Raw genomic sequence first — 17,971 nt, 5'->3', positions numbered from 1 at the left:
GAAGTTCAATATGTAGCTAGATGTAGAAGGCGAATGTTAACTAGTTAACGTTGCCCATGAATGGAAGTTAGGCTAGCGAGCAAGCATTTTAGCCAGGTAGCCTAGGACAACAAAAAATAAAAGTGTGTACTGTATGACAGCGTGATAGACTGTTTTTCGTCAACATGAAAGAGAGGAGGATGGCATTGGCGTTTCTCTACAAGTAAGGTGAGTATATGATTTTCTACTTGCACGAACGCGCACACACAGAAATCAGAACCATGGACAGTCACATACAGTGGGGAAAAAAAGTATTTAGTCAGCCACCAATTGTGCAAGTTCTCCCACTTAAAAAGATGAGAGAGGCCTGTAATTTTCATCATAGGTACACGTCAACTATGACAGACAAATTGAGAAAAAAAAATCCAGAAAATCCCATTGTAGGATTTTTAATGAATTTATTGGCATATGATGGTGGAAAATAAGTATTTGGTCAATAACAAAAGTTTCTCAATACTTTGTTATATACCCTTTGTTGGCAATGACACAGGTCAAACGTTTTCTGTAAGTCTTCACAAGGTTTTCACACACTGTTGCTGGTATTTTGGCCCATTCCTCCATGCAGATCTCCTCTAGAGCAGTGATGTTTTGGGGCTGTCGCTGGGCAACACAGACTTTCAACTCCCTCCAAATATTTTCTATGGGGTTGAGATCTGGAGACTGGCTAGAGCCACTCCAGGACCTTGAAATGCTTCTTACGAAGCCACTCCTTCGTTGCCCGGGGCGGTGTGTTTGGGATCATTGTCATGCTGAAAGACCCAGCCACGTTTCATCTTCAATGCCCTTGCTGATGGAAGGAGGGTTTCACTCAAAATCTCACGATACATGGCCCCATTCATTCTTTCCTTTACACGGATCAGTCGTCCTGGTCCCTTTGCAGAAAAAACAGCCCCAAAGCATGATGTTTCCAACCCCATGCTTCACAGTAGGTATGGTGTTCTTTGGATGCAACTCAGCATTCTTTGTCCTCCAAACATGACGAGTTGAGTTTTTACCAAAAAGTTATATTTTGGTTTCATCTGACCATATGACATTCTCCCAATCCTCTTCTGGATCATCCAAATGCACTTCAGACGGGCCTGGACATGTACTGGCTTAAGCAGGGGGACACGTCTCGCACTGCAGGATTTGAGTCCCTGGCGGCGTAGTGTGTTACTGATGGTTGGCTTTGTTACTTTGGTCCCAGCTCTCAGCAGGTCATTCACTAGGTCCCCCCGTGTGGTTCTGGGATTTTTGCTCACCGTTCTTGTGATCATTTTGACCCCACGGGGTGAGATCTTGCATGGAGCCCCAGATCGAGGGAGATTATCAGTGGTTTTGTATGTCTTCCATTTCCTAATAATTGCTCCCACAGTTGATTTCTTCAAACCTAGCTGCTTACCTGTTGCAGATTCAGTCTTCCCAGCCTGGTGCAGGTCTACAATTTTGTTTTTGGTGTCCTTTGACAGCTCTTTGGTCTTGGCCATTGTGAAGTTTGGAGTGTGACTGTTTGAGGTAGTGGACAGGTGTCTTTTATACTGATAACAAGTTCAAACAGGTGCCATTAATACAGGTAACGAGTGGAGGACAGAGGAGCCTCTTAAAGAAGAAGTTACAGGTCTGTGAGAGCCAGAAATCTTGCTTGTTTGTAGGTGACCAAATACTTATTTTCCACCATAATTTGCAAATAAATTCATTAAAAATCCTACAATGGGATTTTCTGGATTTTTTTTTCTCAATTTGTCTGTCATAGTTGACGTGTACCTATGATGAAAATTACAGGCCTCTCTCATCTTTTTAAGTGGGAGAACTTGCACAATTGGTGGCTGACTAAATACTTTTTTGCCCCACTGTATTTAGCTTACGTTGATTGGACTAAATCGTTTTTGGTATCTTTTAGTTGTCACTGTATTAGACTAAGCAGTGGTGAGTTGATGATGTTGAAATTAAAATGGTGCTGGAATAGTAGAGGCAGCTCCTGTTTTCATTGTGACTTGCGGTAACTCTGGTATTCTAAATCAATAGTTGTTTAGTGGTCTGAAAATGTTGGAAATTAACTTGCTTGACCATGCTGTAGGTCTGTTACTGTACATGCAATATGCTTTGTGGACTTCACTGAGGTTGCTATCCGGTTTTGTGATAAATCAAAGATGTGGTTGAATTTATTCTGCCACTGTCTTCTTGTCTCGGCCTTTAGGTCTACAGTTGAAGTCATACGTTTACATACACTTAGGTTGGAGTCATTAAAACTCGTTTTTCAACCACTCCACACATTTCTTGTTAACAAACTATAGTTTTGGCAAGTCGATTAGGACATCTACTTTGTGCATGACACAAGTAATTTTTCCAACAATTGTTTACAGACAGAATATTTCACTTAAAATTCACTGTATCACAATTCCAGTGGGTCAGAAGTTTGCATACACTAAGTTGACTGTGCCTTTAAACAGCTTGCAAAATTCCAGAAAATGATGTCATGGCTTTAGAAGCTTCTGATAGGCTAATTGACATCATTTGAGTCAATTGGAGGTGTACCTGTAGATGTATTTCAAGGCCTACCTTCAAACTCATTGCCTCTTTGCTTGACATCATGGGAAAAAAATAAAAAATCAGCCAAAACCTCCACAAGTCTGGTTCATCCTTGGGAGCAATTTCCAAACACCTGAAGGTACCACGTTCATCTGTACAAACAATAATACGCAAGTATAAACACCATGGGACCACACAGCCGTCATACCGCTCAGGAAGGAGACGCGTTCTGTCTCCTAGAGATGAACGTACGTTGGTTGGTGCAAATCAATCCCAGAACAACAGGAAAGGACCTTATGAAGATGCTGGAGGAAACAGGTACAAAAGTATCTAAATCCACAGTAAAACGAGTCCTATATCGACATAACCTGAAAGGCCGCTCAGCAAGGAAGAAGCCACTGCTCCCAAACCGCCATAAAAAAGCCAGACTACGGTTTGCAACTGCACATGGGGACAAATATCGTACTTTTTGGAGAAATGTCCTCTGGTCTGATGAAACAAATATAGAACTGTTTGGCCCTAATGACCATCGTTATGTTTGGAGGAAAAAATTGGGAAAATTGCAAGCAGAAGAACACCATCCCAACTGTGAAGCACGGGGGTGGCAGCATCATGCTGTGGGGGTGCTTTGCTGCAGGAGGGACTGGTGCACTTCACAAAATAGATGGCATCATGAGGAAGGAAAATTATGTGGATGTATTGAAGCAACATCTCAAGACATCAGTCAGGAAGTTAAAGCTTGGTCGCAAATGGGTCTTCCAAATGGACAATGACCCCAAGCATACTTCCAAAGTGTGGCAAAATGGCTTAAGGACAACAAAGTCAAGGTATTGGAGTGGCCATCACAAAGCCCTGACCTCAATCCTATAGAACATTTGTGGCAGAACTGAAAAAGCGTGTGCGAGCAAGGAGGCCTACAAACCTGACTCAGTTACACCAGCTCTGTCAGGAGGAATGGGCCAAAATTCACCCAACTTATTGTGGGAAGCTTGTGGAAGGCTACCCAAAACGTTTGACCCAAGTTAAACAATTTTAAAGGCAATGCTACCAAATACTAATTGAGTGTATGTAAACTTCTAACCCACTGGGAATGTGATGAAATAAATAAAAGCTGAAATAAATAATTCTGTCTACTATTATTCTGACATTTCACATTCTTAGAACAGTTAGGATCACCACTTTATTTTAAGACAGGGACTTTTTTACTAGGATTAAATGTCAGGAATAGTGAAAAACTGAGTTTACATGTATTTGGCTATGGTGTATGTAAACTTCCGACTTCAACTGTATATATCACGGTCGCAAGGCATATGAATGAACAGGTTATAGAGCAAATAACACAATTCTCCAGTGCTTCCCCAGTGATTTTACCCAAGCACCGCTACTGCCAATAAGCCCCCTATGGTGAAGCACATATGAACAGAGGCTTGTAGAATCATGATTATTTGGGTAGCACTGACTCAAATGAACGAAATGAATCGAAAGATTCGTTATTTTGACTGAACGACTCGAAAAGATCCGAGTCAGTAAAAAGAGCCGAACTTCGCATCACTAGTTCATCTGACCTTTTTTCCGTCACGACAAATAAATCCCTCCAACCTGATCATGCGTCATTTCCGGGACCGGGCCTAACTCTGCCCTATGCTCAATCTTGCAGTTCATCAAGTGTACTCGAGAGGGCGCGGTGAATGTCACCCTGTGAGCTCCCCTATTTAATGTCTACGGACCTCCCACCAGTATGCACACGTAAAAGGACAGAGGGCATTAAATCAGTTACATCTGGCATATGATGCTGCCTATATTTGGACATAGCAGATAGTTTAGTGGTTAAGAGCGTTGTGCCAGTAACCGAAATGTCGCTGGTTCTAATCCCTGAGCCAACTAGGTGAAAAATCTGTCGGTGTGCCCTTGAGCAAGGCACTTAACCCTAATTGCTCCTGTAAGTCGCTCTGGATAAGAGCGTCTGCTAAATGACAAAAAATAAATTAATAAAATAAGTCGCTTTGGATAAAGTGTCTGCTAAATGGCATTATTATTATATTATACTGACCAGAATAAGCAGTAACTATGCTGCAGCTCTTGTTAAGAGGCTGTGTCGAAATGAATGCATTGTGGAGGCCTACTGTTTGTGTTGGAAGGTCAGAGGGTTTCGGAACATTTTAACACATCTGAAGTGTTGAGTGTGTGATCTGTAATCTGAGCAACATGAGTCCTAAAGTTAAGAGTCTGAGAGTAAAAGGTTATCTGCTAAAGTTCTGAGTCAAAGATCTGGGTCAACGGGGGGCCAGTATGAAAATGTATGCACTCACTAACTGTAAGTCTCTCTGGATAAGAGCGTCTGCTAAATGACTAAAATGTAAATGTCAACACATCCACACCACAGCTGGTGAACCTAGCCTGGGTGCCAGTGTGTTTCTGCGCTCTTGCAAACTCTTACATTGGTGTGTGTGTTTGTGTGATAATTAATACACAAGAAACAAAATCTGGTTTAAAAACTCAGTAACTATCTGTATTAATGTACAACTGTTGAAAATTACAGCATTTTTTTCTTTTCAGTTTCTTTAAACGATCTAACTATCAACAGCCATTTCCAGAAAAAGGTGAACAATATGAAAAGAAAGGTAGAGGGATGGTGGGACTGCATGGGAGGCAAATGAACAATTCATGTTTTATTTTGAGGAGTGTTTGAGCATGTTTGTGTGTACATGTGTGCGCGAGCATGAGCATGCTTTCTCATTTCAAGGTGTAGTGTGTATGAATGTGGCATTGTTGACAACAGATCTAAATGGGGGGGGTACAATCGTGCCATTCTGAGACCCTGTAGCAGACAAATAGAGCACTTAATGAGGGAGGGATGGAGGAAGGGATGAGTGAGGGATCTGTGGACAAAGGGATGGAAGGTGAAGGAGGGAGCTGCTGGTGCTTTGCAGTTGGATGGAGACTTCAGGTGTCATGAAAATCCTTCAGCAGCGTGCGTCTCCTCTGCTCAGCAATGTGCATCTGATTCTCCAGATCCTGAGAGAAACAGTGTGTCATGAATGACTAATTAGTTAAATACTTCACACAATGGTCTAATAAACTAATACGATGCAACATTATTTGGGTCCTTCCGATTTCCCAAGACATGCCAATACCCCTCAACTCCCCTGTGCTCCCAGCCAATGCAAGTCCCAATCTGGAAACCTTAATATCCATATCCCCACCCACCTCCCAAACCCCCATCTTTCTTTGACCTCTTCCTTACCCCTCTGTCATTGGCGCTCAGCTCCCCCTCACTCCCTCTCTCGTAGCTGTCTGCTCGCTCCACCTTCCAGGACAGGTTCTCAATCTCTGCCTCCAGCTGGGCCTGCTGGTACTCAAACTGAATAGGACAGAAAAACACAATCATTACAGACAGCATGTTTGTTACTTATGACATATCATCATCAGCAACTAGCAGCACCCTGCTTGTAAATTTATGGATCTGATCAATTCGATTCAATGCAATTTAATCTTTGTGGACTGCAACCATCACATTATCGTTCACTCAATAACCCCCCCGCAAAGCACAAATTCATGCTGCTAATAAGCTATTCGCAACTTCACGTTTATTGTAAAATGTTATGGTTATTTTGCACACTACTAAATGTCATCCTGTGTGTGCGCAATGCTGAAAAATTATTTGGTTACAAATGTAAGTGGTCGTACAGAGCCGTGGCTGAGTGGTAACTCTCCCAGCTCTCAACACATATGTGACTCCCCGCCAGAGACTGGGGTTCAATCTCCAAGTTGACCCTCTCCACCTTCTCCCATATTTACCTCTGTATCCCCTTGTAATTTATAATCTGTCTAAATAAAAGCTTGAAAAATATGAGAGTGGAATTCCCCTCTCCTATTAATTTTTTTAAAGCAATTGTGTCCATGTAAATAATTAGGCTACTTATTTTGAATCCCCAGGTGGCACCTTGTGTGACCATAAAATGTCTATGCGGCCGGGCACAGTAAAATAATTTGGTTGCAAAGGTTACTGGCCTGCCCTACACAATAAAAATAAGTTCTATTGTGATGAATAACTGCCTTGGTTCACTATTGTGATGCATAATGCTGCATTCACGTGTTATCGGAAACTCAGAACCTCCGAGTTCAAATGAATGTAAGTTATTTGCATAGAGCGTCCTATTGGTTGATTTTGGTACTTTCAAGTGGGAAACAGTTTGCTTCTACAACTAGTTTCCAAGTCAAATTTCTGAGTTTCTTATTTCCGACTAGCAACTGAACGCAGCATAATTGCCATGGTAATTTGGAATGTTCAGTCAGAGTATTATGGGTAATGTAGTCATTCTAGTTTCCAAATTGGCCTACAATTGCCTACATCATATGCATTGTGACAGCACGATCTCCCACAGCAACGAACATTCTGAAAACACAAAAACCGGGAAAATAAACAAAAATACAAAACACAGTGGAATATAAAGTGGCCAGTGGCATGTAACAGGACGACGTGCTTTCTTCCCCTTATAAATCAGCGCTAAATTGTAAGGGGAGATCCCCCCGCAGTTAAGTGGCTTACGGTATTATAATATAGATCATTAGCATTTGACTAGATATATTTAATATAGCCTATATATTAAGACTTTGTTAGCTTATACTACAGACACACAGAACAAGACAGGCACACAGACACAATTCTCACCAGTTTTTTGCGAGGACCAGACTCCATGTAGTAGGCGTAGGGGTAAGTATACTGCAGTGTGTAGCGACACTGTGGGACAAACAGATAAGAGATAAGCATGACTTGCTATTGGTTTAAGCACAGCGTAGTAGGTCAAATAAGTACACAGATACTACTTTCACACCATTATACCAACCTGAACCAAACTGCTGGCTCGGATACATACTAATTTGTAGTGTGAAAAGCCCTATACATTCCCTTGTTAATGTGTGTTTTTTGTGTGTGACTGAGGCAGGCAGGGGCAGTAGTACCTTGGCCAGCAGCTTGGCAGCATTCTGCATGTACTGCCAGTCTATCCAGGTGCCCAGGTTGTTCATCACCCGCTCCTGGATCTTCTCCTGGATCCGCTGGTAGGTCTGAGCCTCCAGCTGCAGACTCTTATTGTGGTTCTCCCACTAGAGACACAAACACACGGTCACAGTCTGGACTGGAGAAACAGTAAGAAAACATGACAGACATGTTCTGGGTGATTCTGAGAGGGATCTCAGTGTTAATTCGATATGGTGTCGTTGCTTGTAACATTCACAGATTTGTTATTGAACATGTATGGGAGATTGAGTTTCCGTAATCTAAAAGTACAAGAGATAATGTGAAGACTACTTCTGTGTAAGTATGTGACTGAGGAACATGCATGTATATACTATCCTTGAAAGTGCACAGTATATATTAATATAATATTTTCTTATTTTATTCTAAATATATGGCTCTGGCTGACATTACAGCCAAGTACTAAACAAACCACAGGTCACCTGATTGACACGGTTACTCTGGCAACGCAGTTATTTGATGTAGTTCATGTCATTATTTACATTACACAGCTTGATACTTCAGAAAGGTTCACTTAATTCCACATAATACTCATAGTGTGAGCAGAAGTTTGACTGGCATATGTTCCTGTCAGATAGTAGCATGTTTGTGTGTACGCAGTGTTTGAATACATCTCACCCTTTCAAAGTAGAAGAGGTATTTCTTAAGGGCCTCTCTGGCCTGTGCCTGCTGGCTCTGGTTGACGATGTCTGGGTTCTCCTTGTAGCGACTGCACTCATAGTACTCACTGCCATGGGTTTTCCAGTCCCCCAGACACATCCAGCAGAAGTCTACACACACGCACACACAGTGATGCTGCCATTAGCGGAAAAACAATATGATATCATTGTCAAAATGGGTTACATATGGCTGGAGTCAGTTGAACTGACAAAAAATGATAATCATGTAAAGCTGTAAGTAGCAGTATAATTGGATACATACCGTGTTTGCACTTGGAGCATTGCTGAAACAGACAGAGGAAACGCAACGTCAGTCATATAGCAGCTCTGAATTACCACTAACATTACATAGAATATCATTCAATGACTTCAGAATCAATTAGTATTTCACCAAAGTGCCTGGTCTGAATAAAGACAGGAGCTAAAGCATTACTGAAATCTTCAGCTTATAGCTCAGCAAGAAAGCAGTAGGCAGTCTCTCTCTTAAGGGGAATTCTAGTTGGGCAAATTGTATTTGAATAATTCTGATGTCATAAGATAGAGGTTGTCCTGCAGTTGTCTAGCTAGCTGTCTGATTCATTTAAAGCCTGATTAAATAGAGACAATATAAAGAACATGTATAGTTTGAATTTCCTTTAAAAGTGCCAGAGATTTAGAGAACACTAATACAAATGTCAATGTGCCCATAGTTGGCATAACCTTGAGATAATGCTGGATTCCATTCCCACTCACCATGTGATTGCAGCCTCCATTCTTCTCAATGCAGATATTACACTTAGGACACTGAAAAATACATACTATTAAACATTATGGACAAAAGCAAAGGAAAATATTGTAAAATCACAAATACTTTAAATTGTGTGTGTGTGTGCGCAGTCTTACATCTTTAGTGTGTGCACTGATGTAGTTGGCGGTCTCTGAATCGTCTGCACATTTGGTTAGCCACCTTCGGATGGTTGGGCAGTCTGTTGGGGCGTGGTACATGATCCGGCATTTGAAACTGAGGGCGGGGGTAGAGAGAAACATTAAAAAGGGCATCCGCAGGGAGTCAATGATATGATCATGACTGGTGCATATGTTCATCTGACATGATGTACATTCATTTGACACCTTGTGCATTAATCTGTGTGTAAGAGCTGTATGTGCGGGCATCTGTGCGTGTCTCACCAGAAGACCTCATTGCAGCGGATGCACTGTACTCTGCGGGCCCGTGGCTCCTGCACTTGGATGACGATGGGGCAGTCTGCCCCTGGACACAGCTGCAGCTGGAAGTGGCTCTGAAGGAAGGAGAGAGACTGGGCCTTACCGGCAGTTCTAGAGACCCACTGGGCCTTACCGGCAGTTCTAGAGACCCACTGGGCCTTACCGGCAGTTCTAGAGACCCACTGGGCCTTACCGGCAGTTCTAGAGACCCACTGGGCCTTACCGGCAGTTCTAGAGACCCACTGGGCCTTACCGGCAGTTCTAGAGACTGGGCCTTACTGACATGTTCAGTAGCTTTAGAGCACCTGATAAACATGAACACATTAGCTGAATGACAGATATTAAGAGGTTGATTGTAAAAAAATAATGATTAACAGTGTATGCTGACAGTGTGATTTTTCACTGTTTGCTGTCCAATAACAAAAGGTGCAGGGAGAGACAAAGGGAAACTGGGAGAGACCAATAGAAAGAGGGCAGACAGACAGAGAGAGAAGCACCAACAAGCAGCCAGACAGACCACCAGAAGGACAGGCAAAGACTCATACCTCCACATAGTCCCTGAAGAGGTAGCGTCTATATTTGTCCTTCAGCTCTTCACCAGGCAGTAGCGGGAGAACAAAGTCCTCGGGAATTTGGAGGGAACAATCCTGAGCCATACAGGAGATACCTGCACGCACAAACACATAAGATTTGAAGATGATGCATACACCCAGAGCATTAAAAAAACAAGATCTGGAGAAACACATGCATGTTTTGTTTTTTAAACAAGACAAATGGAATACCAAAACATCTAAGGTACAAAGACATCTGAATCTGACTGCACATAAAGGCTATCAAATACTGGTAAATAAATATCCCACCAGGGGTCATCTTCAAAGCCTATCATGTCACTATCTTCAAAGGAACAGCCAGCTCCTGACTTCTAAACACTTTGATAGGTTGTATCAGCCCTAGCAGTGCTGCTTACCCACTCCCATCCCATCTTTGACGAGTACAGTGCAATGCTGCTCCCAGCATGCTTTGCAGAAGGAGTGTTGGCAGGGCAGCGCGAGCAGGGCGTCCCTCCGAACCAGCTGCAGACACACCCCACACTGGAGGGACTGAGGGGTCTGGAGACCCACAAAACATTACATTTTAGTCATTTAGCAGACGCTCTTATCCAGAGCGACTTACAGTTAGTGAGTGCATACATTTTCCCCCAATTTTTTTCATCATACTGGTCCCCCATGGGAAACGAACCCACAACCCTGGCGTTGCAAACGCCATGCTCTACCAACTGAGCTACAAGGGACTACACACATTATACTTAAGCAACAAGGCCAGAGGTGTGGTATATGGCCACGGCTAAGGGCTGTTCTTAGGCCTGGATACAGCCCATAGCTGTGGTATATTGGCAATATACCACAAACACCCGAGGTGCCTTTTTGCTATTATTACATTTACATTTTAGTCATTTAGCAGACGCTCTTATCCAGAGCGACTTACAGTTAGTGCGTGCATACATTTTTTATTTTTTTTATACTGGCCCCCCGTGGGAATCGAACCCACAACCCTGGCGTTGCAAACGCCATGCTCTACCAACTGAGCTACATCCCTGCCGGCCATTCCCTCCCCTACCCTGGGCCAATTGTGCGCCGCCCAATGGGTCTCCCGGTCGCGGCCGGCTACGAGAGAGCCTGGATTCGAACCAGGATCTCTATAAACTGGTTACCAACGTAATTAGAGCAGTAAAAAAAATTTTTTCATACCTGTGGTATACGGTCTAATATACCACGGCTTTCAGCCAATCAGCATTCAGGGCTCGAACCACCCAGTTTATAAACACCAATATTACACACCAGTGATACTCAAATGGTGGCCCAAGGGCCATATCTGGTCAGTAACCCTTTAGTTGGTGGCCCGCGGAGCAGTTCAGACCACCTACACAACTGGAACATTGAGTCTCCTTGCCTTTCCTGATACCACCTTTAACTTTACCCAAATACATTACACACACACACACACACACCAGACAAAAGAGCACTCTTAATTCTTACAGGAACTGATCTGCAGGTGCTGCTGGGCTGGACCTGGGCCTCAGACAGCAACTGTGATGAGTTGGACTTGTATCTGAAAGGCAAAATAAAATGAGTACCAGTATATCAGAATATTTGCAATGCATGTGTATGAAAATACAAGTGAGTGAGTATGCCAATGCATGTGTGTGTTTACCTGTCCAGTATTTGTGACACTTGCCAGTGAAAATGCACAAGGATCAGTTTGGCTACAGCAGGTAAAATCTGTCCAAAGAGAGGAGCATAAGCATCAGGAGAAGCGAGCGTGTCAATACAGCTGTTCCCAGCAGTGAGCACACCCTTATCTTCAACTACCTTCATTGACATACTTCTTCAAACTGATCATTACTGAGACAGGAACGATAAGGACCTCATACCTTGATATCATGTGACCCTGCCACTGATTTGGTCTGATATTTCAGTTCCCCATTTAATTTGGGTTAAAGCACACCCGTTCTGATGCGAATGAATCATGCATGTCCTCTAACCTAGGGTCAGATATTTTCACACCCCTAATCATTACAGTTATGATTGAGGGAATGGTAATCTGATCCTAGATCTGTGGTTAATGGTAACATCTACCTCAACTACCCCACAGACTAGCACAACACCAACCTTCAGGATGGCGGCGAAACTGTTGACCTCCTCGCAGAGCACCTTCTGGCTCTCCCTGTAGGTGAGGCAGGTGAACTGGTACTCCTCTGGGTCGAACGAGTCGGCCCCCTGCTGCTCCATGTCTCCGGCCACGCCGTCGTAGTAGTCCGCTATGTCCCCCTGGTCCTCATCGTCACCCCCGTCATCATCCTCCTCCTCCTCCGAGTTGACCCCAAAGTCATCCTCATTGCTGTCAGAGGCCTGGCTGTTCATGTCCACAGACATTCCCCGGAAGAGCCTCTCTCTCTCCCTCTCTCTCTCTCTGGGACTGACTGACAGCTCTCCGTCCGTCAGCGCCACCGGGGGAACTACAGCTCCCAGAGGACACTGTTCCACAGACTAGCCCGACACCACTCAGCAGCAACGGAAGAAGCAGAAGAAGTTACACTCCCCGTCTTTCATGAGGAACCGACGAGGTGGATGGTCTGAGAGGAGACGAAGAACTGGAGAAGAGGAGGGAGGGAGAGATGAAAGGGGAAAGGGTTTAGTAGTGGTTTAGTTGGAGAAAAAAAACGGATAATGGTTGAGTGTTACTTTGAAGAGCTTTATAAGGACAATAAGTTCTATGATATAGAAGAACACTGGGTCAGGGACGCGAGATGGCTTGCCAGGCATGGTGTTCATTCATCTGAATCTTCTGTACTTAGATCAATGTAAGTTGTACTCCAGTAAAGGTCTCTCTTTGCACAAGACAAGACAGAGTAGTCTGCTCTAATACCCTGCCACTTGTGTGATTCACTGAGTAGAGATCCGGTAAAACTTCTCTCCAACAAAAGCTTCAGATTTACTCTTAAGATCTTCCATTACCCCTAGGACTTTCTTTTAGTTGTACTGCATATTAGACAAACAGTAAGTGAACACGTGTGGGATACAAAGCATGAGTAGCAGCTTAATGCAGCAGTTTAAAGGATTAGCTACATGACAATGTTTTACAGTACAGACAAGGCGGTAAGACAGTAGACACAGGAGCAGCCGCGTGACGCACAGTCTAGCTAGCCATAATAACCAAAAACAGGATTATTTAGCCAACTAATGACTTGCAATCTCAAAAGCACCTTGATGTAGTTGGCGGTGTTGTGATTGTTGGTTTATCTAAAATATCTGCTCCTGTCCTACGGGTTGTGATGGACGTATGTGGCATTAACATGAAGCCATAAGATCACCACAGTGGGCAGCCAGGAGTTTAATATGTGACTTGAAAAATCTACCTGGCCCCAGGTCAATGCGACAGTGCCAGACCTGCACTTATGCAGGGTGACATACGTAATTTTACATACACTCCCTAAACTTAATTTGGCTCGATACTCCAGCATTTTGGATTTAAGATAAAATGTTTTAGATAAGGCTACAATAAAAAATGTCACCTTTATTTGAGGGTATTTTCAAACAGATGTTTTATCGTTTAGAAATGAATGCACTTACATGTAAATAGTCCCCCCCATTTGAAGGTGTCATAAGTATTCAAACAAATTCACTACATTTAGTCAAGAGTTTTGTATTTGGTCCCATATTCCTAGCGCGCAATGACTACATCAAGCTTGTGACTCTTCTACAAACTTGCTGAATGCATTTGCAGTTTGTTTGTTTGGTTGTGTTTTGGATTATGTTGTGCCCAACAGAAATGAATAGTAAATAATGTAGTGTCAATTTGGAGTTACGTTTATTGTATATAAGAATAGAATATGTTTCTGAACACTTCTACATTAATGTGGATGCCACCATGATCTACCATTAATTTCTATTGGGTACAACATAATGCGAAACAACCCAAACTAAATGCATCCAACAAGTTTGTAGTCACAATAATAATACAATAATAATAATAATAATAATGCCATTTAGCAGACGCTTTTATCCAAAGCGACTTACAGTCACGTGTGCATACATTTTTACGTATGGGTGGTCCTGGGGATCGAACCCACTACCCTGGCGTTATAAGCGCCATGCTCTACCAATTGAGCTACAGAGGACATCTACCAATTGAGCTACAAGCTTGATGTAGTCATTGCGTTCTAGGAATATGGGTCCGAATACTAAACTTTTGACTAAATGTAACTAGGGGAGTGTACATTATATCATAGACATAATACATAATATCAATTACTGATAGAATTGAAACATCATTTTGAAATTATCTTAAAAATATGAAGAGGGGTTTGTTCTCCACCCACTTCATTTTATGGATGAAGAATCTTCCATGAAAAATAAACAAATTAACAATTAAAGTTAAATCGGGGTCCATATCATTTGGATCAAAATTAAACATAATATCAGAGTCTTTTCAATTAACATTAATAGTAGTTTCTTTTAAAATAAAATCTAACTCACCCCAATATCTTCTAACATAAGAACAGTCCAAAAATAAATGGTCATGAGTCTCTGGGTCACAACCACAAAATAAACATTTGTTATCAGTAGCAATTTTGAATCTGTGTACAATAAAAGGTCAATACAGGGTAGATTCTATGATTGAGTTTGTATGATACTTCTTTCACCTTATTAGATTTACAATAATTGCCAGACAACAACGAGACTTTGTTCCAGTTCACTTGTCCTAGGGCTGCATTCCAGTATATTCTAGCAGAGGGAATAGTAACATCTTAGACAGAGTTCATATACATACATACAGTGCATTTGGAAAGTATTCAGACCCCTTCACTTTTTCCACATTTTGTTACGTTATAGCCTTATTCTAAAATTGATTGAATTGTTGTTTTCCCCCTCATCAATCTACACACAATATCCCATAATGACAAAGCAAAATCAGGTTTTCGAAATGTTTGCTAATTTATTAAAGATCAAAAACGGAAATATCACATTTACATACATTTTCAGACGATTTACTCAGTACTTTGTTGAAGCCCCTTTGGCAGCGATTACAGCCTCAAGTCTTCTTGGGTATTGCGCTACAAGCTTGGCGCACCTGTATTTGGGGAGTTTCTCCCATTCCTCCCTGCAGATCCTCTCAAGCTCTGTCAGGTTGGATGGGGAGCGTTGCTGCACAGCTATTTTCAGGTCTCTCCAGCGACGTTAGATTGGGTTGATGTCCGTGCTCTGGCTGGGCCACTCAGATACTTGTCCGAAGCCACTCCTGCGTTGTCTTAGCTGTGTGCTTAGGTTCGTTGTCCTGTTGGAAGGTGAACCGTCGCCCCAGCCTGAGCGCTCTGGAGCAGGTTTTCATCAAGGATCTCTCTGTACTTTGCTCCATTCAGCGTTGCCTCAATTCTGACTAGTCTCCCAGTCCCTGCCGCTGAAAAATATCCCCACAGCATGATGCTGCCAACACCATGCTTCACCGTAGGGATGGTGCCAGGTTCCCTCCAGACGTGACACTTGGCATTCAGGCCAAAGAGTTCAATCTTGGTTTCATCAGACCAGAGAATATTGTTTCTCATGGTCAGAGTCTTTAGGTGCCTTTGGCAAACTCCAAGCGGGCTGTCATGTGCCTTTTAATACATTTGCACACTAAAATAAAAACCTGTTTTCACTTTGTCATTATGGGATATTGTGTGTAGATTGCTGAGGGATTTCTTTTATTTTTTCCATGTTAGAATAAGGCTGTAACGTAACAAATGTGGAAAAAGTCAAGGGGTCTGAACACTTTCCGAAGGCACTGTGTATATATTACATTTATAGTTTAAAATGTAAATTCCTTCTAACTGAATTGAGGCTACAAAATCCTCAACAGTTACACTCGGAGTACTGTTATATTAGCCTTAATGAAGAATAGCACCTTTAGGGACAGCTCTAACAACTATTTGAAACTCCTCAGGAGTGAATGTAACATCGTGTGTTCTCATGAATTCTGGACAATCATATAGTTGTCCATCGTTATTCAACAATTGTTTAACACAGATAATGCCGTTGTCAAACCAGTTCTGGAAAAACACTTTTTTTTTTTGTCTTCATTATTCCAGAATGTATATCTCTGTGGGAAAAAGTTGTTTGTACATGAGGTTCCAAATTAGAAGCACTTGTTTATTAAAGTTAGCAAGCTTAATATGGATCTTACCCACATCAAAGTTGCAGTTGAGTAAAAACCCTATAGACAACCAATCTGTTGGAATATTTAATTAGGGATTAGTTTCTAAATGCAATACTAAATTATTAAATATTTATTTAGTAGTTTTGTATCCATTTTATCTTAAATATTATATTAGAGGTTTTAAAATCCAGAGCATTCAATCCTCCCTCACTTAGGGTGCTACACATTAACGTTGCTGTTTAGTTAACGTTAGTTAGCAACATAATAGTAATACACTGGAGGTTAACACACAATCAGTTTTCCAACTCATTATTTTAATAATCCATCAAATACGATATCCTAGACGAGGTAGAAAAACAGCTGTGCCATTGTTCCACCTGGAATTATCCACAGCTGATAGTTAGCTAGCTAGCTAACGAGTCGCTGGACCCCCCTCGCAACCGCCTCTCACACTCTAGTCCGGGGATTGGCATATAAACAAGGCCGTCTGGGTCTCGTTAACAAACTACTCCACCTTACCATTAGCATATACCTTCCCACCAAGTACTGCGGTCTTCACTTACCTTCCGGACTGCGTTGGTTCGCCTTGCAATTGAAACCAAACCTGGTTTTACAAAACAGAACCAATTCCTGATCAGCACCCCTGTTAAGCAGAAGACGGGAAGTACACGAATATTCACAATTACGTCACTTCCGTGTCGCAGCTATGACACCCATTGGACAGTTCTCTTCTTCAAGGCGGAACCCAAACGGAAATAGACTTTCTGACGGTAGTTTCTGGTGAACTAACAAATGAATCTACATTTTAATCATTTTCCCATCTTTTAATACCAATACATTCTTCTGACAAGTAGGAGAAGTCCATAGACACAATGAAACATAGTTTGGTGACATTTTAAGAACTGTCTCTGGTCAGACTGCACTGCATCAACAGGGCATTAACAAAAGTAATGCAATGGAAAAAATAAATAACCTACATGCGGAAAACACAGACATGAGATCAGTCTGGTTTAAACAACTTCTGGCAGAAATCAACAACAACACTCTTCCACTATTTTCTCTGAGTAGCTGGGAATATATTTCAAGCTCTGATGCCTTTGTAGAACTGAGAGTGAATTCTTGGCTGTGTGGCGGTCCTTGGCTCATGATGGGAAGCCCTGACCTCCTGGGTAATCCTTGTCTCTGACTCTCAATCTCTGATTGGCTCCATTTATCCTTTTATCAAGGATAAAACAGACTGTTGCTATGAGACAGAATATGATTCACAAAATAAATGTCTGTGCTCAGATGATGAAATTGATCTTGTGGGCAACTTGATAATGAGACAAATGCATGAGTCAACGCTTCCATTTGGGTCAAACTAATGTGTCCCAAAATATTTGCTATTCATTTCTATTCTTTTAATACTCCATCAGTTGTAATATAACAACAATACTGTGTGAAATTTTTTATTTTCATGTTTTTGATACAAAAATATGATGTCTACCAATATAGATTAGAGACAAACAACTGAGCTCCCCCATTTACGTGCCCGTACCAACGTACACACCAGCAGCAGCTTTTTCTCTCTAGAGAGATAGGAGTGTAACGGGGGGAGGTGTGTGAAAAAAGGGAATCAGTTTACATTGAGGTTCCACCACCTGCAGCAGTGCAGGTTTGAGTTTGTGCCAGGCTGCTTTGTAGGTCTTGGTCCACGGGGATTACAATGACCTACATCTCCTGTAACACATCAGGAACCGAGAACAGAGCATCACGAAACACTAGTGTCGTTATGACACCTGTCTGTCTGACCTACTTCTGGGCCCATATTCATAAAGTGTCTTCAAGTAGG

The 17,971-nt window shown here is 42.2% G+C and overlaps 1 protein-coding gene across 2 annotated transcripts; it reads right to left on the bottom strand.

The window, feature by feature from the left end:
• Positions 1-5,331: 5,331 nt before the first annotated feature.
• Positions 5,332-16,811, bottom strand: LOC121545494 (E3 ubiquitin-protein ligase ARIH2). 2 transcript variants are annotated; one of them, XM_041856055.2, is made up of 16 exons: positions 16,704-16,811; positions 12,117-12,598; positions 11,659-11,726; positions 11,484-11,556; positions 10,415-10,556; positions 9,993-10,114; positions 9,412-9,521; positions 9,127-9,244; positions 8,977-9,027; positions 8,507-8,528; positions 8,204-8,355; positions 7,510-7,653; positions 7,220-7,288; positions 6,899-6,943; positions 5,792-5,908; positions 5,332-5,562 (listed from the first exon to the last, which is right to left on the bottom strand). In XM_041856055.2, the coding sequence occupies exons 2-16, from the start codon at positions 12,378-12,380 to the stop codon at positions 5,491-5,493; spliced, it is 1,569 nt and encodes a 522-aa protein (XP_041711989.1). In that variant the 5' UTR covers positions 12,381-12,598; positions 16,704-16,811; the 3' UTR covers positions 5,332-5,490. The 2 variants fall into 2 exon arrangements, with proteins under 2 accessions (XP_041711989.1, XP_041711990.1); XM_041856056.2 differs by lacking the exon at positions 6,899-6,943.
• Positions 16,812-17,971: the final 1,160 nt, after the last annotated feature.

This window comes from Coregonus clupeaformis, chromosome 30, assembly GCF_020615455.1.
Source record: "Coregonus clupeaformis isolate EN_2021a chromosome 30, ASM2061545v1, whole genome shotgun sequence".
NCBI lineage: Eukaryota > Metazoa > Chordata > Actinopteri > Salmoniformes > Salmonidae > Coregonus > Coregonus clupeaformis.
The sequence above is the reverse complement of the archived record's forward strand: the minus strand, read 5'-3'. Positions and strand labels throughout refer to the sequence as shown.